The 24,418-nt window shown below is 44.0% G+C and overlaps 1 protein-coding gene across 3 annotated transcripts in view; it reads left to right on the forward strand.

Moving 5' to 3' along the window:
• The window catches only part of LOC311145882 (ral GTPase-activating protein subunit alpha-1-like), a 98,732-nt gene that overhangs the window by 69,563 nt on the left and 4,751 nt on the right, over positions 1-24,418 (forward strand). For 2 of the 3 annotated variants that reach the window (XR_014614640.1, XM_084182241.1), the window contains exons 38-41: positions 6,757-6,915; positions 7,680-7,807; positions 21,887-22,011; positions 23,659-23,689. Coding sequence is in view for 2 of the 3 variants with exons in the window: in XM_084182241.1 (XP_084038367.1) it covers positions 6,757-6,915; positions 7,680-7,807; positions 21,887-22,011; positions 23,659-23,687 (441 nt within the window). In the remaining variant the exon portion in view is untranslated. The remainder of the gene's footprint in view (positions 1-6,756; positions 6,916-7,679; positions 7,808-21,886; positions 22,012-23,658; positions 23,690-24,418) is intronic. The other variant, XM_084182240.1, reaches the window with a different exon arrangement.

The raw sequence follows: 24,418 nt of genomic DNA on the forward strand, positions 1-24,418 counted from the left end.
CACTTAAAAAGATGAGAGAGGCCTGTAATTTTCATCATAGGTACACGTCAACTATGACAGACAAATTGAGAAAAAAAATCCAGAAAATCACATTGTAGGATTTTTAATGAATTTATTTGCAAATTATGGTGGAAAATAAGTATTTGGTCACCTACAAACAAGCAAGATTTCTGGCTCTCACAGACCTGTAACTTCTTCTTTAAGAGGCTCCTCTGTCCTCCACTCGTTACCTGTATTAATGGCACCTGTTTGAACTTGTTATCAGTATAAAAGACACCTGTCCACAACCTCAAACAGTCACACTCCAAACTCCACTATGGCCAAGACCAAAGAGCTGTCAAAGGACACCAGAAACAAAATTGTAGACCTGCACCAGGCTGGGAAGACTGAATCTGTAATAGGTAAGCAGCTTGGTTTGAAGAAATCAACTGTGGGAGCAATTATTAGGAAATGGAAGACATACAAGACCACTGATAATCTCCCTCGATCTGGGGAGATCTCACCCCGTGGGGTCAAAATGATCACAAAAACGGTGAGCAAAAATCCCAGAACCACACGGGGGGACCTAGTGAATGACCTGCAGAGAGCTGGGACCAAAGTAACAAAGCCTACCATCAGTAACACACTACGCCGCCAGGGACTCAAATCCTGCAGTGCCAGACGTGTCCCCCTGCTTAAGCCAGTACATGTCCAGGCCCGTCTGAAGTTTGCTAGAGTGCATTTGGATGATCCAGAAGAGGATTGGGAGAATGTCATATGGTCAGATGAAACCAAAATATAACTTTTTGGTAAAAACTCAACTCGTCGTGTTTGGAGGACAAAGAATGCTGAGTTGCATCCAAAGAACACCATACCTACTGTGAAGCATGGGGGTAGAAACATCATGCTTTGGGGCTGTTTTTCTGCAAAGGGACCAGGACGACTGATCCGTGTAAAGGAAAGAATGAATGGGGCCATGTATCGTGAGATTTTGAGTGAAAACCTCCTTCCATCAGCAAGGGCATTGAAGATGAAACGTGGCTGGGTCTTTCAGCATGACAATGATCCCAAACACACCGCCCGGGCAACGAAGGAGTGGCTTCGTAAGAAGCATTTCAAGGTCCTGGAGTGGCCTAGCCAGTCTCCAGATCTCAACCCCTAGAAAATCTTTGGAGGGAGTTGAAAGTCCGTGTTGCCCAGCGACAGCCCCAAAACATCACTGCTCTAGAGTAGATCTGCATGGAGGAATGGGCCAAAATACCAGCAACAGTGTGTGAAAACCTTGTGAAGACTTACAGAAAACGTTTGACCTGTGTCATTGCCAACAAAGGGTATATAACAAAGTATTGAGAAACTTACTTTAATCTTACTACCATGGAAAGGAAAATACCTGTCAATTTGTGGAAAAATCACCCTGATTAACTCTTTAGTATTATCCCAGTTTACCTATTTGCTTATGGTCTTGCCTACGCCTAGCAAACAGTTTTTTAAATTATATGAGAAAAAAATATTCAATTTTATTTGGAACGGCAAGCCAGACAAAATTAAAAGAGCATATTTATATAATGAATATGAATTCGGAGGACAGAAATGATTAAATATTAAAGCATTAGACCTATCACTAAAATCTTCAGTCATCCAAAAGTTATACTTAAATCCGAACTGGTTCTCAAGCAAATTAGTAAGATTGTCTCACCCACTGTTCAAGAAAGGCCTTTTTCCCTTTATTCAGATTACAACCTCTCACTTTCAGTTATTTGAAAAGGAAATAATCTCCCAAATGTCACTATTTCTAAAACAAGCCATAGAAAGTTGGTTGCAATTTCAATTTAATCCTCCAGAAACGACAGAACAAATAATGCAACAAATATTGTGGTTAAATTCAAATATACTAATTGACAAAAAACCTTTATTTTTTGACAGAATGTTTAAAAAAGGTATAATCTTCGTAAATGATATCATCGGTAGGACTGGTGGAGTTATGTCGCACATGCAGCTAACAAAAACATATGGAAATGTCTGCTCTACCCAGAATTACAACCAAATAATTGCAGCCTTACCGCAAAAGTGGAAGAGGAAAGTTGAAGGGGGAGAAAGTAAGGAACTTGTCTGTCGGCCTTGCATTAAAGAACATAATTGGTTAAGGAAAACTGTGATAAATAAAAAAGTATATCAGTTTCACTTAAGGACCAAAGGATTGACAGCCGTCCCATATAGATTGCAAAATAGTTGGGAAGAGATCTTTGACGTACCGATCCCATGGCATAGTGTTTATGAACTGACACGCAAAACGACACCGGATTCAAAAATTAGAATCTTTCAATTTAAATTATTATATAAAATTCTTGCTACCAATAGAATGTTATTTATATGGGGGATACAATCTTCCCAGCTCTGCAGATTTTGCTGTGAAGAGATAGAATCATTAGATCATTTGTTTTGGTTCTGTCCATTTGTAGCTTGTTTTTGGACACAGGTCCAGGAATGGCTAAAGGATTGCAATATTTACCTGGAACTAACCTTGCAGATAGCATTACTGGGTGATCTGAAAAGTCATAGTCAATCAATCAATAATATAATAATACTTTTAGCAAAAATGTTTATTTTTAATTCACAATCTGTAGAAGCAATGAGAATAGAAAGGTTCAGAACTTTTGTAAAACATCACAGTACGGTCGAAATATATATGGCAAATAGAAATCCTATATGGATGGTGTTAAGAGATAGATGGGAGGTATTGAATAGAGTTGAAGGATGGGACTAATAACAAATAACAACAAATAATAACAAAGATAGCTAATAATGTAAGCATACTGTGTCCATAATAAGTATATAGGTTGTATGTTGGGAGCTTTTGGGAAAGAGCACAGTTAGAAAGATATGGCATTTAGAAGCAAACTGGATGGACATCATGAAAATGATCGGAGAGGTTGAGAGTAGAAGAAGTTCAGGAGCAAAAAAATAAATAAATATATATATATATATATATATAGATATATAGATATATAGATATATAGATATATAGATATATAGATATATATATATATAGATATATAGATATAGAATTATTGTAAAATTAACTCTGTCCATAAGGTGTAGATAGTAAGTATAGACCGGAAGTAGAGGCCTGGGCGTTGTTGTTCACTAATTTACTCCAAGTAGGGAAAGGATGGTGGGGTTGAAAAGTAATAAAGGGGAATATATATATAAAAAATAAAAATAAACATGGGGGATTGGAAGTGATGCAGACAATTACATTGATAGAAGATACAATCTATCTGCAATATTAAGCAGATCCATCCCCTCCCAAAAAAAAAAAAAAAAATATTATTGAGAAACTTTTCTTATTGACCAAATACTTATTTTCCACCATAATTTGCAAATAAATTCATTAAAAATCCTACAATGTGATTTTCTGGATTTTTTTTTCTCATTTTGTCTGTCATAGTTGACGTGTACCTATGATGAAAATTACAGGCCTCTCTCATCTTTTTAAGTGGGAGAACTTGCACAATTGGTGGCTGACTAAATACTTTTTTCCCCCACTGTAATTATTATTTCATCTTTAAGGCCTTTACTGGCTAGCCAGGCAGTGGAGTACTTCGGTGCATGCGATGGAGCATTGTCCTGCATAAAAATCATGGTCTTCTTGAAAGATGCAGACTTTTTGCTGTACCACTGCTTGAAAAAAGTGTCTTCTAAAAACTGGCAATAGGTTTGGGAGTTGAGTTTGAAAAGGTCCAACTAGCTCATCTTTAATAATACCAGCCCATACCAGTACCCCACCTCCACCTTGCTGGCGTCTGAGTTGAAGTGGAGCTCAGTGCCCGTTACTGATCCAGCCACAGGCCCATCCATCTGGTCCGTCAAGAGTCACTCATCTCATCAGTCCATAAAACCTTTGAAAAATCTGTCTTCAGATATTTCTTGGCCCAGTCTTGACGTTTCAATTGATGTGTCTTGTTCAGTGGTGGTCGGGTTTCAGCCTTCCTTACCTTGGCCATGTCACTGAGCACTGAACACCTTGTACTTCTGGGCACTCCAGGTAGGTTGCAGTTCTGGAATATGACAGCTCTGGAGGATAATGGGTTCCTGGTAGCTTCACGTTTGATTCTTCTCAAATCTTTGGCAGTTAACCTGCGTATTTTTTGTCTCAACACGGTTCTTGAGACCCTGTTGACTATTTGCAACAAAACGTTTGATGGTTCTGTGATCATGCCCCAATATCTTAGCAATTTCAAGAGTGCTGCATCCCTCTGAAATACTTTTTACAATGTTTGACTTTTCAGAGTCAGTTAAATCTATTTTTTGGCCCATTTTGCCTGAGGAAAAGAAGCTGCCTAATAATTATACACACCTTGATATAGGGTGTTGATCTCCTTAGGCCACACCCTCCCTCATTACACAAATACACATCACCTGATATGCTTAAATCCAATAAGCAATTCCAGTTTATACAGCTTGGAGTTGGGAAATATGCATAATAATGATGATATGGTCAAAATACTGACTTGCCTAATAATTGTGCACACAGTGTATATACACACCTACCATTTACCACATAGAAGCATAATATTTTAACAATTTAATTATAGTTAGCCCTTTTTCTTTTATTCCAGGCTTTATCTAAATATTCTGCAAAGGGAAATACACAATGGACAAAAAAACATTTCAGTTTCTCCTCATGGCTCAGCCACGTAATGCCAGGGTATATCTGGTGTGCTTTCTGGAATAAGAGCAAGCGTATATCGTGGTAGAAAGGGCAGTAGAGGATAAAATGAGTTTCATTCTCTATTTCTTCGAGGTCACAATAGTTACATAGACTTTCCTCTTCCATTTCACCACAATACCGACCTGTTTCAATACGCAGAGGCAATATCCCTGATCTTACCTGTGCACATAGCGATCTCTTGCTTTTAGGTAGGTTATACATAATATATTTCTCACACACAAATTCGCCCTTAATCAAACAAAAGGATCTCAATTTGGGTTTATGATTAATCTCCTCCAACCATTTTTTAATATTGCATCAAGTTGTTTTTTAATCATATCTATGTCTCCCTTAATTTGGATTTCGTGCAGATGTCAGACATTTCAGTTGTGTTCCAACATCTAGTGAAAAGCCTTCCCAGAAGAGTGGAGGCTGTTGTAGCAGCAAAGGGGAGACCAACTCCCTATTAATGCCCATGATTTTGGAATGAGATGTTCAATGAGCAGGTGTCCACATACTTTTGGTCATATAGTGTACGTGCAGGTGGTGGTGGCCCCCCCAAACCCCCTGGTCCGTTCCAAATTGCACCCCATTTCCTGTATAGTGCACTACTTTCGACCAGAGCCCAGTAGTGCACTATATAGGGAATTGGGTGCCATTTGGGACACATCACCCTGTCTGTCATAGTGAGGGTCCTGGAGCGTAGCTCTCGCTCCTGCTCCCCCTTCACTCGGCGGTCCGCGCTGCACATGGCCATAATGTAGCCAAATTAGATCTGGCCGTGGCTGTCCCCCTGGTTAAACTCATATCATGACTCCTCAGCAGCTGATTGGATTTGGAGAGGCTGGAGGAGATGCTATCCAACAGAGCAATCTGCAGATAGACACTAAACCATGTTAACCAGACGCTAAAGCGTGTCAGCTCAGCCAGCGAGAGCGGCCAGCAGGCACTCTCTCTCACACTCACACACACACGGGGACACACGGGGACGCACGCTCACACACAGTCAGTCTCACACACATACACACTCCAGCCCCGCAAATGTATTTGTTTGTTTTCACTAGTACTGTTCCCCCATCTCCCCCAGACAGTGACGGGCGTATCCAAGGTTGAAGGCTGAGAATACATCCACACCCTCTAGGTCTTAGGATTTATGAATGAGGGCTGCTGATGTGAAATGTAAATAGGGAGATGGTTCAAGCCGCATCTAACGGCTATCTGCTCAGCAATGGATGAGGATTAGATTTTGTGATTTGCTGGGAGGAAAGAATGAGTTTCCTATTGGTTGAGAGCGGAGGATGAAGACAAGGTGCTATACAGGCCATGGTCATGTTCATTAGGGCACACAACATAAAAAGTTAATGAGCATTTCTTATTAGACAAGTCCATGTAGTCCCTCCTGTTTTCTTCAGTTTGTGTACCTAATGAGCACACTGTGGCCCTCAGAGTGATTGAGTGAACGGTAAGATGGAGAAAGCGTTAGAAAGATGAGCTGTGGAAGATGGATGGATGAGTACTGGGGTATAAAGCAGCGTGTGGCGGTGGCGGCTCCTCTCACCTATCACTCTTCAAGGTTAATGATAGAGGAGTCCTAGGCATCCTAGACCTCACTCTGCCTGCCCCACACAGGACACAATGACACATGGTTGGAAAACCCTGGATGAATGAAGGAGCCTTAGACACTGTATTCACAAAGAGTTTCACAGTAGGAGTGCTGATATAGGAACAGTTTTGCTTTTTAGAACACAATGAAAAAGATTATATGAACAGGGGGCGGAAACTGATCCAAGATCAGCACTCCTACTCTGAGATGCTTTTTGAATAGGGGGCCCTGAGAGAATGAGAATCAGACAAAGACGGCCTTAGTTTTGACAGTTTCATCAGGGACGCCAAGCTCAAGGCTCTCACTTAATGTGTCACTGTTCAATTGTCCTCTGCCATGTGAATGAATTACTTGAACACTATTTTTCAAAAAGTCGACATTGACTAGACAGGGACACTCTCTCTCACCTCCTCCCCTCTCCTCTTCTCACACCTCCTCTCACCTCTCACCTATGTCCTCCAAGCTACGCCATCTTGGGAATGACGAGGTGCACATCGTGTGGTCGGAGCACTCTCGAGACTACAGGAGAGGCATCATCCCTACAGAGTTTGGAGATGTCCTCATCATCATCTACCCCATGAAGAACCACATGTACAGCATCCATATCCTCAAGAAGCCAGAGGTGGGTTCAGATCTGCCCCACATCCACCTGAGACTCCCATGTCTATAGATTTTTTCTTCATTACATTAACATTAAGGTATCCTAGATTCCATTTCCTGTCATTGCCCTTGAGCAAGGCACTTAACTGCTCCAGGGGTGCCGCACCTTGACTGACCATGGCTTTCAACCCCTCAGTGTTTTTTTTTTTTTTTTTTTCTGTGGGTTTCTGTGGGTTAAAAGGAAAAAAAAAGAAAAATGTCTTTGTTCTGAAAAATGACAATGGACAATAACACAGCTATTCCTGCTGAAGTGTTCTATTTTTATATATAAATAAACCAAATAAACACATGTCTCGCGGCACTCCTGCTTCCTGCTCAGTTATGTCCGGACTAATCGGGTCAACAGGATTCTTAGAATTAAATTGCGGTATGGATATGGCTAGAAGACGGGTCTGTCCCTTCAGAGTCTGGGGAAATGTGGAAAGATAGCCAGATAAGGACAAAAAAGAGGTCTGGCTTTCATGAAAGTAAATTCTGGCACTGAAACGACATCAGCCATAAAGTGCTTTTATGTTATTTATCAAATAAACAGTGCATTGAACATTGCATTCCCTGGGATCTGATAGACGAAGACCACTATTTACTGTTATTGGTTTATAAAGTTTCTTATATTGTTCTGGCTTTATCTAATCAATGGTAACTTACATAGTTGTTTTCTTTTTCTCTCTCTTCATCCCTCTCTCTCACTCTACTCCCGACCCCCCCCACCCCACCCCCACCCCTCAGGTCCCGTTTTTCGGGCCCCTGTTCGATGGAGCCATAGTGGATGAGAAGATCCTTCCCACCATGGTCCGGGCTACGGCCCTCAATGCCAGCAGGGCTCTAAAATCCCTCATCCCCCTCTACCAGAACTTGTATCCTTCCCCATCTCTCTACCCTGACTCTGCCTACCTCAGCCCTGTCCAGCACACTGCCTGTAGGGGGGAGATAAAACCACAATACACTGTGTGATCTGTGATCTGTTACGCCTGTCCTCGCCTGTGGCTAGTGCTGTCACGTTAACGTGTTGTTTGTTGGGCTTGTTATTTTGCACTAGCAAGGGAGATCAGTAGAAAGTGTGTGTGTATCACCTTTCTGTAGAGACGGGCAAAGGAAATAGATTGACAGACAGACCAGCTCCTGACTGCACTGCAGGCTAAGGAGACGTAATGGTAGAACAGCGTCTCTCTCGCTCAATAATTATTGATGTCGCATCCCCTCCCGCGCTGTATTTTTCAACATGTAGAGCTTCACATTTTGCTTGGTGCAAAGAGGTGACAGCAGTTTTCTCCAGTAGACCGCAGTAGCCTCTCTGTGATCATTGCCCATCGTCTCCTAACGATGATTCAGAGCAATTTGCTTTTGAAATGCTTCGGTAGTGATTTCTCTTTTGCTTCCTCTGCTTTGACTCACACCACCATCGCCAATATCATGGCTACTCTTAAAAACATTTATTTAGCTTGATCCCTTTGAATGGCACATTTTTGTGGGGATTACGGTAGCTTTATTTTTGCCAAATTGTTTCAATATTGTCCAATATTGAAATGCTTCAGTAGCAATTTCTTTCTCGCGGTCTCTCCTCCTCTCTCTCTTCTCACTTTGACTCACACCATCACTAATAGCATGGCTTTTAAACTCAGTCCAACACTAATGTTGATCCTTTTGAATAGTAACATATTTTTGCCAAATTGTTTCAATAATGTCCAATAATAACGCTGTAACAATTTTACAAAATCTACATAATGTTAATATGAATGTTAATGCTTCAATATTTTATACCTTGCGTCAATAGAAAAACCCTCCATCAGTTTCTATGCCATGTAGAAATGAACTCAAATCTATAACAAAGCACCACTTTTCCCTCCAGTCTAGTTTGCTTCTAGGTACTGAAGTGAATTTGTAATTTCACCTATACTTTTCCCCCATTTGTCCTTATTTTATTTCTCCCTGGAAAGTGCTACTATGTTGACCACTCAAGCTCGCATGCTTCAAATCCCTACCTCTAAATACTCTAGCTTTTAACCCCTCTTTTCAAGCTCTCCTCTTTTCAAAAAAGGATAATACTGTTCGAAAACAAAGCAAAAAATAGGGGGGTGAAAAGCGATTCGCATCTGCCATGTCCTCGGAGCAAAAGAGATTGTTTGGCTCAGCTTGAGACTTTGCTCGCAGCAATCTCACCCATCTCTGTGTGTGTGTGTGTGTGTGTGTGTGTGTGTGGTGTGTGCATCATGGAGCAGAGCAGGGCTCGATACTGGACTGGGCTATTGATTGGCGTGAGTTGCACCGGTCGATGGGCCTGACAGCCAGAATTACAGTAATCTGTCATTATCGACGGATGTCTTTCCAGACTGTCTCTCTATCTGCCTCAGTCTCCAGACCCTCTCTTTTTGTTTGTTTGTTTCTTTTCTCTCTTATTTTCTTTTCTTTTACTTCACTTTTTCTCACTCCTTTGACAAAATGTGTTTGAGAGGGGGACAGAGATCTTGTCTTTCAGCAGGCAACTAATTGAAGTCTGTGTAAGGAATGATTCACAGCAATGTTTTAAGTGTGTGTGTGTGCGTTTGCTGCTTTCGTGTGTGCGTGTTAAGGGAGCTGTTCTCTAAATGCCTTCCACTGAGGGGCTTTTAGGAAGCACTGAGGCAGAAGGAATTGAGTGGTCCCAGAGGACCAGCAACACAGACACTGAGCAGTACTTAGTTACCTGTTGATAGAGCAGCAGAGTACTGCCAGTAAACGTGGGTGTGTCGGTGGGTGGGCGGGCATGCATGTTGGGCTATTCTCGCCATTCATTCCTCAACAGTAGATATAAAATGGTTCTGCAACATCACCCCCCCCCCCCCCCCCCCCACCACCTCTGACAGATCGTTCTTGTACAATGTGAACAAACAGTATTATTGATTATGATAATTGTAATGGCGTTATTAGGGAAATCCACTGGAGAAAAGGATTTCCTGTCTTCCTCTAAGGATGATGGGTTATTTCCTGTGTTCTGCTGTGTTCTGGAATGAGTCCTTGTTTTTTTTCCTAATCGAAAAAGGAAAATTACAGCACTGAATGCTAAATTCATTCTGTAAAACAAGGTGCAGCGGATTGGGAATTGAACACTCCACCGATATACTATTGAATAGTGGACTCATAGAATTACATATTGAGACCCTATTTATTTAAAAATATATGATCTCTGTGAGTGGACTTGAAATCAGGTCAAACTACGTTACAGCAACAAAAACTGGAGCTTGTAGTGATGGCGTGACGTAGGTTAGTTCCCCCACAATCCCCCTGGAGTGCAGAGGTGCCCAACCCCGGAGCAGCTAAGTGATCCTGTTCATAAAGGAGAACACTGGGGTTTTTCTCTCCTCCAGACGCTGCCCGCCTGCCGACCGCCGTGCTTTGTGAAACCACATCAAAAGAGCCTTTTCTCCTCTTCGTCCTCCTCCTTTCTCCTCTTCGTCCTCTGCATACCTTTTCTGAATGGAGCAGCGCCAGGGGATGAGCCTGCCTTTTGTTTGAGTCGTGGTTTTAGATGTTGCGAACACTCTCTCTGTCCACCATCTATCCCTTTACCTCTCTTTTCTCTCTCTGCCTCTTCTCCACCTCCTCCAGCACGCGCCCGTCGACCACTCTCTCTCCTCCACACTAAGTTTCAGTTCATCCTCTTGGCCCCGGGGCTCGTCCATCTGCCTCCACTCACTGATCCATCATTTGCCATGACTGTGAAATCAGGGCTTGGAAGGGAAAAAAGGGCCCCCTTTTCTGCTTCTGGTCTTAATGTCTGGTGGACTCAAATAGCAGATAGCTGCTACAGTACCTGGCGTCATGCAGCGCTACGAATCATGGCACGTCATGGAGCTGCTAGGCAAACAGCCAGAGAGAGAGAGGCTCAGGGTAACACAGGCAGCACAACCCAAGCCTCTATCCTATCGCAGATATCAGGCTTTTGTTGCTACAGCGCTAAGAGTAATCCAAGGGTCATGTAAACAGCCATTCAAATAGCGACTTCCAACAGCCAGTTTGGAGATCTGTTCTGTGGCAGTCACACACACACAAACACAAAAACACACCCTCCAGATCCTCAGCCCTCCCTCCCAGTGCGTTTGGGGGCAGTGTGATAAAATGTTTTTAGCGTACCGGCTTGGGAAAGTTGTTAGCTAGCATAGCACAGGATAAGTTGGCCATATGCCTGAGCGGCTCGGCTAACAGAGTGACCACGCTGGTTAGTTAGTGTTAGAATGTTTGGGTGTGATTAGAGTTAGGTTGACCTCTCTGGCCTTGGGGTCTTAGGGTCAGGGGCTCAACCATCCACCCCTCTAGACCACCTCTACAGCTGGTGGACCATGTGGTCTGTCTGAGCTAAGGCCCCTTGATAACATTCAACAACACAGCCTCTGGTCTCCCTCTGTTTTGCCTAACTGATCTGTGTGTGTTTAGGAGAATAAGGGACTCTCAAGCTGTTTGGAAGGCAGACTAAAATGTAACTGTGTGAGCTGCGGCCATCTTCCATCTGTCAGTGGCCGATTGTGGAGCAGGAGACACAATGTTGGTTGTGGAGGAGGAGGAGAAAGGGGAGAGAGGACAGTCGCTAAGCGGCTTCCCCATTGGCCCTGCCAGTCCAGTGGTTTGTGTGCGAGCCAGTGAGAGAATGGCGGTAGGGACAGCCACACACACACACTCTGGCTTCTGATTGGCAGCAATCACTGCCCTGCTGCTGGGGTCAGCATATGGTGGAGCGTGATAGTGGAGGGATAGAGGGAGCGTTGGGTCAGTGCCTTCATCACTCTGCTCTGACTCTGCCTTTTCCAAAGGCAACCGAGCTGATGAAAGCTTTGGGCTTGGGCTCCTTTTGTCCCCCCGCTCTCCCCCTCACACACACACAACCAGGCACAGCCAAACGCCTAACGGGCAGCGCAGCCACACACTGCCAGCTCCCACAATGGGCCCCATTGTGTCCCAGTAACACTGCGGCCTGCTGGGCTGTGTGACAGAGGGGGAGGGGGAGAGGGAGGGGGGGGGGGGCTTAGCTACTCGCTAATTGTTTCCTGTCAAAGTATAAAAGGGGGGAGTAAATAAAGAAAAGAAGGTGGGGTCACAACTAATCGCTCTCTCCCACTCCTCTTCTCTCTGTGTTTTTGTTCTGGCTGGCTTTGACCCTAGCTGCTCTGTCCTCCTGACCTCTGTGATGCTGATGATGGCTCATTCTGCATGGAAATATACTTATTTATTCATTTAGCACAGACAACATAATCTGTACACTAATTCAGATATATCTCTCTACTACCGTGCTCTCTCGTACAGCAGTCAATTGAATTTAGATAAGAAGTAGATCTTGTTATCGATCTAATTGCACTCTAATGTAAAATTATATCAAGATGCATCGATGAGCACATTATTTTCCTATGCATAATTATTTTCCTAATGTTGTACTATTTATACAGTTGATATCAGTCAGTGTTTATGTAACGTCTTCAACCCTGTTGATTTATCTCCTAATTAATCATTTTCATGTTTTCCAGCTATGTTGTTGTGTTGTCTCTTTCGTGCCTCAGCATCAGAGCTGTGCTCACACATAAGCTAGAGGCATAATGGAGATTGTTTTTATCCCCCTGGTTGGGGAAAGTGGGTAAACAAGCTAACCCCTTGGGGGGCTGGGAGTCACGGATGTGGAGGGCCGGCTCTCTGACAAGGTGTTTAGGATTCGCGGCGGGTCGGCTACAGGCGCCGAGATGAGGTGTGTGTGTGTGTGTGTGTGTCGGCCGCGGGTCAGTTGCATGCTGTATGCTCGTAGATGAGCTGTCTGACTGGGAGGCCACAGCCTGAATCAATGCAAACTACCTGTGACCCGTCTAGGCCCAAGACCACCAGCTGCCTAGATAAACACTCTAGAACCACATCAGAACAGAACCAGTCGTCACCCAGTACCTGTTGTTGTTGCTACTATAGAGCTGACTGTCCTAGATCATTATAAAGACTGGCTTTTTAAGAGCACACATCTCCTCTTAGTGCCTTTCAGTGTTACGCAATGCTATAAATTAGGAGAGATCATCATCAAAAACAATTCAAATCAAATTTTATTTGCCACATGCGCCGAATACAACAGGTGTAGACCTTACAGTGAAATGGTTACTTACAAGCCCTTAATCAACAATGCAGTTTTAAGAAAATAAAAAAAAGTGTTAAGTAAAAAATAAAAATAGCAAATAATTAAAGCGCAACAGTAAAATAAAATAACAGTAGGGAGGCTATATACAGGGGTTACCGGTACAGAGTCAATGTGCGGGGGCACCGGTTAATCGAGGTAATTGAGGTAATATGTACATTTAGGTAGAGTTAAAGTGACTATGCATAGATAATAAACAGAGTAGCAGCAGCGTAAAATGTGGGGTGGGGTGGGGGGGCAATGCAAATAGTCCGGGTAGCCATGATTAGCTGTTCAGGAGTCTTATGGCTTGGGGGTAGAAGCTGTTAAGAAGCCTTTTGGACCTAGACTTGGCGCTCCGGTACCGCTTGCCGTGCGGTAGCAGAGAGAACAGTCTATGACTAGGGTGGCTGGAGTCTTTGATAATTTTTAGGTACGGCAACTGCACCGCCCGCAACCACAGGGCTCTCCAGAGGGTGGTACAGTCTGCCCAACGCATCACCAGGGTCACACTGTTATTGCGGGTGTAGCGAAAAGCTTGTGTTCCTATCTCCAACAGTGCAGTAATATCTAATAATTCACAACAATACACACATCTAAAAGTAAAATAATGGAATTAAGAAAAATATAAATATTATGTCGGAGTGGCATTGACTAAAATACAGTAGAATAGAATACAGTATATACATATGAAATGAGTAAAGCAGTATGTAAACATAATTAAAGTGACTAGTGTTCCATTATTAAAGTGACCAGTGATTCCATGTCTACATATATAGGGCTGCATCATCTAAGGTGCAGGGTTGAGTAACCGGGTGGTAGCCGGCTAGTGATGGCTATTTAACAGTCTGATGGCCTTGAGATAGAGGCTGTTTTTCGGTCTCTCAGTCCCAGCTTTGATGCACCTGTACTGACCTCGCCTTCTGGATGGTAGCGGGGAGAACAGGCCGTGGCTCGGGTGGTTGATGTCCTTGATGAACTTTTTGGCCTTCATGTGACATCGGGTGCTGTAGGTGTCCTGGAGGGCAGGCAGTGTGCCCCCGGTGATGCGTTGGGCAGACCGTACCACCCTCTGGAGAGCCCTGTGGTTGCCGGCGGTGCAGTTGCCGTACCAGGTGGTGATACAGCCCAACAGGATGCTCTCAATTGTGCATCTGTAGAAGTTTGTGAGGGTCTTAGGGGCCAAGATGAATTTCTTCAGCCTCCTGAGGTTGAAGAGGCGCTGTTGCGCCTTCTTCACCACACTGTCTGTGTGGGTGGACCACACCGAGACACTTGAAGCTTTTCACCTTCTCCACTGTGGTCCTGTTGATGTGGATAGGGGCGTGCTACGTCTGCTGTTTCCTGTAGTCCTTCGTTTGTTGACATTGAGGGAGAGGTTATTTTCCTGACACCGCTCCGCCAGGGCCCTCACCTCCTCCCTGTAGGCTGTCTCGTCATTTTTGGTAATCAAGCCTACTACTGTTGTGTCCAACTCAAATCATCAAGTTTGCAGAGGAGGCGTGCGTGGCCAGGCAGTCATGGGTGAACAGGGAGTACAGGAGGGGGCTGAGCACGCACCCTTGTGGGGCCCCTTTGTTGAGGATCAGCGAAGTGGAGGTGTTGTTTCCTACCTTCACCACCTGGGGGAGGCCCGTCAGGAAGTCCAGAACCCAGTTGCACAGGGTACTATGGTGTTGAAGGCTGAGCTATAGTCAATGAACAGCATTCTTACATAGGTATTCCTCTTGTCCAGATGGGATAGGGCAGTGTACAGTGCGATGGCGATTGCATCGTCTGTGGATCTATTGGGCCGGTATGCAAATTGAAGTGGGTCTAGGGTGTCAGCTAAGGTAGAGGTGATATGATCCTTAACTAGCCTCTCAAAGCATTTCATGATGACAGAAGTGCCATGGGGCAATTAGTCATTTAGTTCAATTACCTTTGCTTTCTTGGGTACAGGAAACAATGGTGGACATCTTGAAGCAAGTGGGGACAGCAGACTGGGATAGAGAGAGATTGAATATGTCCGTAAACACTCCAGCCAACTGTTCTGCGCATGCTCTGAGGACGTGGCTAGGGATGCCATCTGGGCTGGCAGCCTTGCGAGGGTTAACGCTCTTAAACATCTTACTCACGTCAGCCACGGAGAACGAGAGCCCTCAGTCATTGGGAGTGGGCAGCGTCGGTGGCACTGTGTTATCCTCAAAGTGGGCGAAGAAGGTGTTTAGCTTGTCCAAGAGCAAGACGTCGGTGTCTGCGACGTGGCTGGTTTTCCCTTTTTAATCCGTGATTGTCTGTAGATCCTGCCACATACGTCTCATGTCTGAGCCGTTGAATTGCGACTCCACCTTGTCGCTGTACTGTTTTGCCTGTTTGATTGCCTTACGGAGGATTAATGTGATGGTGTTGAGTCCTCACTGTTGCATCCTTCTTTATGAATGTGTTTTTAAACCAATAGAGAACTGCACTACAATAAGGAAATTTATAATCTGATCTGTGGCTGTATGGTTAAAATGAATAGAATTATATACACTACCGGTCAAAAGTTTTAGAACACCACTCATTCAAGGGTTTTTCTTTATTTGTACTATTTTCTACATTGTAGAATAAAAGTGAAGACATCAAAACTATGAAATAACACATATGTAATCATGTAGTAACCAAATGAGATTCTTCAAATAGCCACCCTTTGCCTTGATGACAGCTTTGTACACTCTTGGCATTCTCTCAACCAGCTTCACCTGGAATGCTTTTCCAACAGTCTTGAAGGAGTTCCCACATATGCTTAGCACTTGTTGGCTGCTTTTCCTTCACTCTGCAGTCCGACTCATCCCAAACCATCTCAATTTGGTTGAGGTCGGGGGATTGTGGAGGCCAGGTCATATGATGCAGCACTCCATCTCTCTCCTTCTTGGTAAAATAGCCCTTACACAACCAGGAGGTGTGTTGGGTCATTTGTCCTGTTGAAAAACAAATGATAGCTGTGGTAGCCATGCTGGTTAAGTGTGCCTTGAATTCTAAATAAATCAGACCGTGTCACCAGCAAAGTACCCCCACACCATAACACCTCCTCCTCCATGCTCTACGGTGGGAACTACACATGCGGAGATCATCTGTTCACCCACACGCGTCTCACAAAGAGTCAGCAGTTGGAACCAAAAATCTCAAATTTGGACTCCAAGCAAGTCTCTTATTATTATTGGTGTTCTTTAGTAGTGGTTTCTTTGCAGCAATTCGACCATGAAGGCCTGATTCACACAGTCTCCTCTGAACAGTTGATGTTGCGATGTGTCTGTTACTTGAACTCTGAAGCATTTTATTTGGGCTGCAATTTCTGAGGCTGGTAACTAATGAACTTATCCTCTGCAGCAGAGGTAACTCTGGGTCTTCCATTCCTGTGGCGGTCCTCATGAGAGCTAGTTTCATCATAGCGCTTGATGGTTTTTGCGACTGCACTTAAAGAAACTGAAAGTTCTTGAAATGTTCCGTATTGACTGACCTTCATGTCTTAAAGTAATGATGGACTGTCGTTTGTCTTTGCTTATTTTAGCTGTTCTTGCCATAATATGGACTTGGTCTTTTACCAAATAGGGCTATCTTCTGTATACCCCCCTACCTTGTAACAACACAGCTGATTGGCTCAAATGCATTAAGAAGGAAAGACATTTAACAAATCAACTTTTAATTAACAGGCACACCTGTTAATTGAAATGCATTCCAGGTGACTACCTCATGAAAATGGTTGAGAGAATGCCAAGAGTGTGCAAAGCTGTCATTACATTTTACATTTTAAATTTTAGTCATTTAGCAGACGCTCTTATCCAGAGCGACTTACATTTAATTAAAAAAAATAAAAATTATACTGGCCCCCCGTGGGAATCGAACCCACAACCCTGGCGTTGCAAACGCCATGCTCTACCAACTGAGCTACATCCCTGCCGGCCATTCCCTCCCCTACCCTGGACGACGCTGGGCAAATTGTGCGCCGCCCCATGGGTCTCCCAGTCGTGGCCGGCTACGACAGAGCCTGGATTCGAACCAGGATCTCTAGTGGCACAGCTAGCACTGCGATGCAGCGCCTTAGACCACTGCGCCACTCGGGAGGCATGCTTTGCTTTGTCATCAAAGCAAAGGGTGGCTATGTGAGAAATCTCAAATATAAAATATATTTTGATTTGTTTAACACTTCTTTGGTTACTACATGATTCCATATGTGTTATTTCATCGTTTTGATGTCTTCACTATTATTCTACAATGTTGAAAATAGTAAAAATTAAGCAAAACCCTTGAATGAGTAGGTGTTCTAAAACTTTTGACCGGTAGTGTACATGTATTGGCTGTATAAACAGATTATTTATAACTGATTCTCCTACATACAGAGCACAGTCCAGGGAAAAACAATTGACATGTACGCATGTAAATTGGCCGGCTCTCTGTAATTCATTAATCATTGTTCCCATGTACGTGCGTGTATATGCATTTGCTCATGCCCGTGATAACATTAGCACTCCCTCCGCTGTGCCCTTAAATGTTAAATAACCGTTGAATTTGCGTCAGCAGGCACACAGTGTGAGCAGTGATTACCATCTCACCATCGGACGGGGGGAGAGAGAGGCAGAACGGGCGACAGATAAATCAGGGCTGCAGGTCAGGTCCGGGAGCAATATTTCACAGGCAGGCCAGGCCTCCAATTGGGTTTGGTAGGAGATTAATAGGAATGGATCTGACTCCAGAGGGCCCCCGATCTGTGTCTGTGTGGCCCCAGGCGGAGAAGCATTACCTGGGCTATCTCCTCTCATCTGGGGGCTGGGGATGGAGCGAGGGGGACATTGGCAGTAATGACAAGGAGGGCTATGGCAGCCAGCCACAGCACCCTCCATCCCTCCGTCCTCCTCCCAGTAATAAAATCACTGTTAGGGCCTCGATATCGCAGCCATCAGATGGGGGAATAAACCGATTACCCTGCACTTCAGGGCACACACAGATTTCTGTAATCATTGTCTGTAAAAGTCCTTAAATTCAATTATTTATGTGATGTTTTCTCTCTTTCGGCTCTGTTCTCTCTCCCATTGCCCTGTGGCGCAGAATAAAGCAGGTCGCTTTACGAACCCTGCCAGTCAGAATCACTGAGGTTGGGCCCATTTCTACTGCCCCATATTTTTATCATCATTCAATTTGATCATTCTTGTGCTGTGAGATAAGCAGTGGAGTCCTAGGATTCTTGTAGTCGCTGGTCCGATGACTGATGCTAGTTATGCAGGTGTCTGTGCTTATTTCAAAGAACTGGAGCTATGTCCAAAATGGCACCCTATTCCCTATATAGTGCACTACTTTTGACCAGAGCCCTATGTAGTGAATAGGGTGACATTTTTCTGACTCAGCCTAGAAAAAATATAGTGTCAAAAACCCTGACCTTCACCAAAACCCTATAGTTGGGCTATTTTACTGTTAGGTATGCTTCAGTTGATGAGCCTAATTGTCAGTAGATGTTGAATGTAATGTGTGTTTTCCCATTTTAACTGGGTTGATGATCATGTCCATATTGGCTCTCTGCTTTTCTAGTGGGACCTCACTGGCCTGGCTGACACATTGCAGAGTTGTATTGAGGCAGTGTAGAGGGACAGTTACTGAGACATTGGGAAATGTGTCCTCTCTCTCTGTAGCTATGTTCTCGTCTCACAATAGAACAGTGGGCTCTCCCCTGCTCTCCACATTCTTCCTGTGTTTTCTTCCTGAAGATGCCAGCAATGCAACAGCCCACTGAGGACTGCTAGGTTAAAATAATAGAGCTAGATGTGGCGTAGAGGTGGAATGAGCAAGTGTACAATAAAAAATAAAACTCTCTCAGCGGGTGTATGTGAATAACACCCTGTAGGTGTCAGTTCGGTCCCCTAGCTAGGCTTACACCTCTCCCCTCTCATTTATAGTTGTAAATACCAAGGATCCATACGGTTTGGAATAGTGCCGCATATCTTTTATTTAATGCTAGCTATTTGACTCACTGGGCACAAAAGCCTGATACGTGCTCTCTGTACAGCATGTGCATATTGTCTGCTTTAACTGACGGGTCAATTCTCCCTACTCCTCTCTTGTTGTCACTTGAATCCTACAGATGTAGAACCATATATGTGCGTTTTGGATGTATTTATTTATTCAGGTTCGGTTGTCATCCTTGTCATTGTGTGTGAGCTCTGAGGTGTGTAGCAGGTCAGTGATGGGCCTGTGTTCTCTCTTTGTAGCAGTAGAGAATGAGAGTTCTGCTCTGCTCAGTGGAGAGACCGACGCTCTTGGCCCTGAATCTCCAAACGGAGCGGATAGGAGAGCAATGGCTTGTTTAGAGCAACACAGCACTCTGGAGAGGCCTGGCACATCTCTCCTCCTCCTGGCACACTCACTCCTTCATAACGGGGAGGATCAATTTGGAGGCTCAATTTGGAGGCTATCAGCAGCAGCATGTTCTGTGTGCTGAATTAACACAACGCCAGGGAACTGTTCTTGTAGCCCACCAAGGTCCCCCCCCCGACACACACACACACCCTCCACCACTCATAATGTGCTAACAAGCTCCCTTCTGGTGTCTCTTCACTGGCAATTTGTCCTCTTTCCTCCGAGCCGGGAGTCGAGTGCGGTGACAATGACAAGCTCGGTAGGAAGAGGGGGAGAGGCCAGGTGCATTTTTCCCTTGTTGCCTTTTTGCCTTTCATCCACAGGGAAAATGAGTTTCTTATGATACACAAAAGACTCCTTTCTTTTCCCCCTCTCTCTTCTCTCCTCTACTGCTCCGCTCCAACTCGAGAGGCTGGAAGGCTGGAGAGAGAAACCATGCACATTCTCTAAAGACACTTTTCTTCTTTAACAAGCTGTTAAAAGAAATGCCCATCACAAATTCAATTACAGTATATTTGTAGCCGGCCAGGGCCTATTTGATGGTTGAAAGATGTGTAATGCAAAAATCTGTTTTTCTCTTCACCTCGTTGTTTTTTTGCAGACACAAAAGACCATCTCAAGTCAACAGTGCAGAGGATTAGTTGTCGTGGTGACAGGGTGGCATTAGCGACGCAACACCAGGGCAGGTTGGCGGACACACGCAGAGCAGGGACAGGCGAAGAGGAGAAAAGGAGGCTGAAATGATTACCATTAAATAACGCAGCAGTGGCGCTTCTACGGCTTACTCCTCCTCTCTGCTCCTCTCTGCTCCTCTCAAAACTGAGGTCAACCACAGCTGCTCTGGTCCGACATGGCATGTGTTGGTCTTCCTACCTACAGGTCCCCCAACGCAGCATCTCACACAGTAACCTGTGTGCAGTGAATGAGGGTTATGTACAGTACTGATACTATACACTCAGACAGGCATGTGTACTACAGCTCCCTAAAACACAGGCGCTGCTACTGGGTTAGAACTTCATACAGTAACATGCCTGGGTGTAGTTGAATGAATGAGGATGATACACTGATGTCAAGACCCAATTGACACATGCACATTCTGATATGTTTTTCATTTCATTGGAGCAGGTAAACCGTAGAAAACCTGTTGACTTGATGAAGCACTGTGTTGCAGAATCTTCCCTTTCTCTCCAGAGAGGTGTTTGGTTTTGGTTGTGTTGTTTTCCTCCCAGTGTTAGTGTGCCCTGGTGTCAGAGTGACGTGTAGTCTCTCTGTGTCGGAGCCGTGTGGGACGTCTTTCTCTCTAAGTGGCATGAAGAGGTGAGGTGTAGAAGTCTCATCTGGTGGCTGCTGGCTGACGTCCATTAACTTGTTCCTTCATTATTACTGTGACACACACACAGGCACTCTCACTCACACGGAACACACACCCACTCCCTGCTCCTAGGCCTTCTCACAGCCCTGAGCGGCATCTCTGATAGCTTTAATAACGAGCAGGAAGTGGGGTGCTGGGAAACAGGAAAAGGCAGGTGGCAGATCCACTGGAGTGCTGTCCTCCCCCCGCTGTGCAGCCTATCACACTTCCCCATGTTAGATGTCAGACTGTATGTGTGTGTGTGTGTGTGTGTGTGTGTGTGTGTGTGACCGTTTAACACTGTTTGGCTGTTCCTTGTGTTAGGGATCGCCAGGTGGCTCCTCACCCTGCACAATGAAACACTCAGCTGCTCCCAAAATATCCTCTCCCCTTCCTCACTCCAGCAGGAGAGGGTCCTCACACTTTCTCTCTCTCCCCCGCTCACACACTTTCTCCCATGCTCTCTTTCTCTGTCCAATGCTTTCTCTCTTTCTCTCTCCCATGCTCTCTTTATCTCTGGTTATCTTTACCTCCCTCTCTCTCCGCTTCTCTTTAGCCCCTCTGCCTGCCGTATTCATGTAGAAAAGCCATATGCAACATCCTAACTAATCCAATCCAATCCATTAACAGAATCCCATCATTTTTACTTAACTGGATAATCGAGACCGTAAAAAGGCCATCGTTGCCAAATGTCATGATATTCAAAAGCCAATGTTGGGTTCCTAATACACTTTTTATGTTATGGGTTGGATGGAGATGGTTGTCTTTCGTCTCTTTTTACCTAGGAGCTTCTAATGGCAGTGGATGGTTGTCATTATGACCAGAGAGTCTCTGATTAGGGAGACTTATTTGGTTCACACAGAGAGACAGTAGATGGGGGGGGGGGTAGATTTTATTACAACTCTGTCGAATAAGTATGTGAGTAACGTTACAATACTGCACAGGTAATGCAGTCCCAAAGGGCATCATTTAAAATATATTTATTTTGACCTCCTGGTCAGTTTCACATTTCTATGAGATTGTATCTCCCTTTGAGAGTAAGGTCCTGTGCTCTAATGTGTTCCGTACTGAATGACCTTTGACCCTTGACCTGTGGCGCAGCTATGAGGAGAGAGCCCGTTACCTGGAGACCATCGTCCAGCACCACCTGGAGCCAACCACCTTCGAGGACTACGCAGCGAGGGTCTTCTGCCCCGCCCCCTACCACCACCTCTCCTCAGACCCAGGTATGACACTCTCTACTCTCTCTACTCGGTCTCTAGCCCACAGCCATTCACAGTCCATCTTTCATATACTGCAACCAGTGGTGGAAAAAGTACCCAATTGTCATACTTGAGTAAAAGTAAAGATACCTTAATAGAAAATGACTCAAGTAAAAGTGAAAGTCACCCAGTAAAATCCTACTTGGGTAAAAGTCTTGAAGTATTTGGTTTTAAATATACTTAAGTATCAAAAGTATAAATCATAACAGATTCCATATATTAAGCAATCCAGACGGCACAATTTACGTGTTTTTTATTTATTTACGGATAGCCAGGGACACACTCCAACACTCAGACATCATTTACAAATGAAGCATTTGTGTTTAGTGAGTCCTCCAGATCAGAGGCAGTAGAGATGACCAGGGATGTTCTCTTGATAAGTGTGTGAATTTGACAATTTTCCTGTCCTGCTAAGCATTCATTTATTTTCTTTAGGAATGTAGTGAAATAAAAGTTGTCAAAATTAAAGTACAGATACCCCAAAAAACAACTTAAGTAGTACTTTAAAGTGTTTTTACTTAAGTACTTTTGTAGTGTTAGTTTGCAGTAGAGGGGTTTGGCCTGTTTGAGAAATGAAACCGCAAATTCTTCTGTGTAGTTACGAGTTAGTTAAGAGGTATTGGCTTTGAAAACCTCCTTCACTTACTGCAATAACCTTAACTGCACTAGTTCTGTCTAAGCACCTGTCGTTTTTTTATGTAGTTTTGTAACAATGCACACTGATAGTGTTTCCCCTAGATAGATCCCCACACACACGCGCCCCCGGAGCAGTTAGCCACGTCTCGCCCTCCCCTCATAGAGCCCTCTCTCCCTCCCCAGTTAAGGCCCCTCTCTCCTGGGGGTGATAAGTGCTCTGCCAGGCCCTGGGCTTGTTTGGCTGACATACCTGGTCTCATGGTCCAACATCACATTGATTCTCTCTCCAGCCTCATTGTCTCTGCTCGGTGGCTACAGGCTACAGTACACGCATGCAGAAAATGAAAGGGTCAGTCAGCCGGAAGACTTGTCGTTATATCCAATCTTAAAGGAGAGCATTATACTGTGACACAGAGCTGTTCTCTCTGTTCTCTTCTTTCTAATGTTAGTCACAGATGTAAGAAGATGTGTGCTCATAAAAAGCAGTAGCTTACATTAAGAGAATAAAATAAATACAATCTTGAATGTTTTCAAAAATCCCAAAAGATTTTGAACCTGTCCATGACGTCGCTTTTTGACAGTTTGAATTTGTGACCCTTTCATTTGTAAAAAGATGCATGTGTGCTGTACATGTTTGTTTTCCACACATTGAGAAAAATAAACATGTTTTGTGACTGAAAAATACCCTATATTATTATGGTAATGCAATTATAATGTTATTGACCTGTGCTTTAGCAAATGTTAGTTCTCCTAGTACATAATGTGATGAGTATCTTTCAGCCCCAAAACCTTGCCTTGATTAATTCTTGCCTTTGTGTTGATAACACCAGTCCACGACGGACTCTGCTCCTCTTAACCCCAAATTATCATATTTCTTTTTGTTTCTTTGTTTTTTATTTTATTTTTATTTCCCTTTTTTTGGTTTTCCATTTTATTTTTTGTTTTATTGTCCTTTGTTATGTTTCCCCCCTTTAGATCATAATCTATCAATTGTGTATATCTAAAGGTAAGACTCCTGGAAACCTCCGCAACAAACAAACTGAGGCTGCCTCTGCTGCCGCTCCCTTCTGATTCGCTTGTAACAATGTTATGAGCACTCTACTTCTCCCGATACCTATCTGTCTCTCTCTCTCCATTGACCAAATTTGCTGATCTCACTCTTTCCCTGTTTCTTGTTTCTTCTCCATCATGTTGTCAGATGAGTGTCTAACTTTAACATTAAACCTCAGACCTTGCATGCTTCCACCATAACAGGCCCAAGCCTTTTCTCTTGTTGTCCTCTGTTCATCATCACTCCCACTCTGAATCCTGTGTTTGGTTTTAACCAGTATCTTCCTCTGTGTGTTCCTGAGCATGAATGTACAGTAGCACTGCTTCTTTACCTCTTTACATGTGTTCACTACATCTGGAATGTTCAGTAGATGATAGTCAGTCAAGTCTGCTTCATGAGCTCAGTCAGAGCACAGTAGAGTTGCTCTCTTTACTCATGGACTGACATAGATGCACCGCACACACGTTCTGTAGCCATTGAAGATGGCTCTGAAGATCAATATTTAAACAGTGTAAACGTTGGTAAGTAAGTGGAATCATTGCATTAATTTGCCAGTCAACGTGTGTGTGTGTGTGTGTGTGTGTTTGTGATGTGTTTAGATGGTGCTTCTGCTGTCTTTGTTCTGTGTGCACCTTCTATTGATTTCCTCTCTGCTCACACCTATTATCTTTTCTCCTCTTTTCT

Source organism: Coregonus lavaretus, assembly GCF_964263955.1.
Source record: "Coregonus lavaretus genome assembly, chromosome: 18".
Classification (NCBI taxonomy): Eukaryota; Metazoa; Chordata; class Actinopteri; order Salmoniformes; family Salmonidae; genus Coregonus; species Coregonus lavaretus.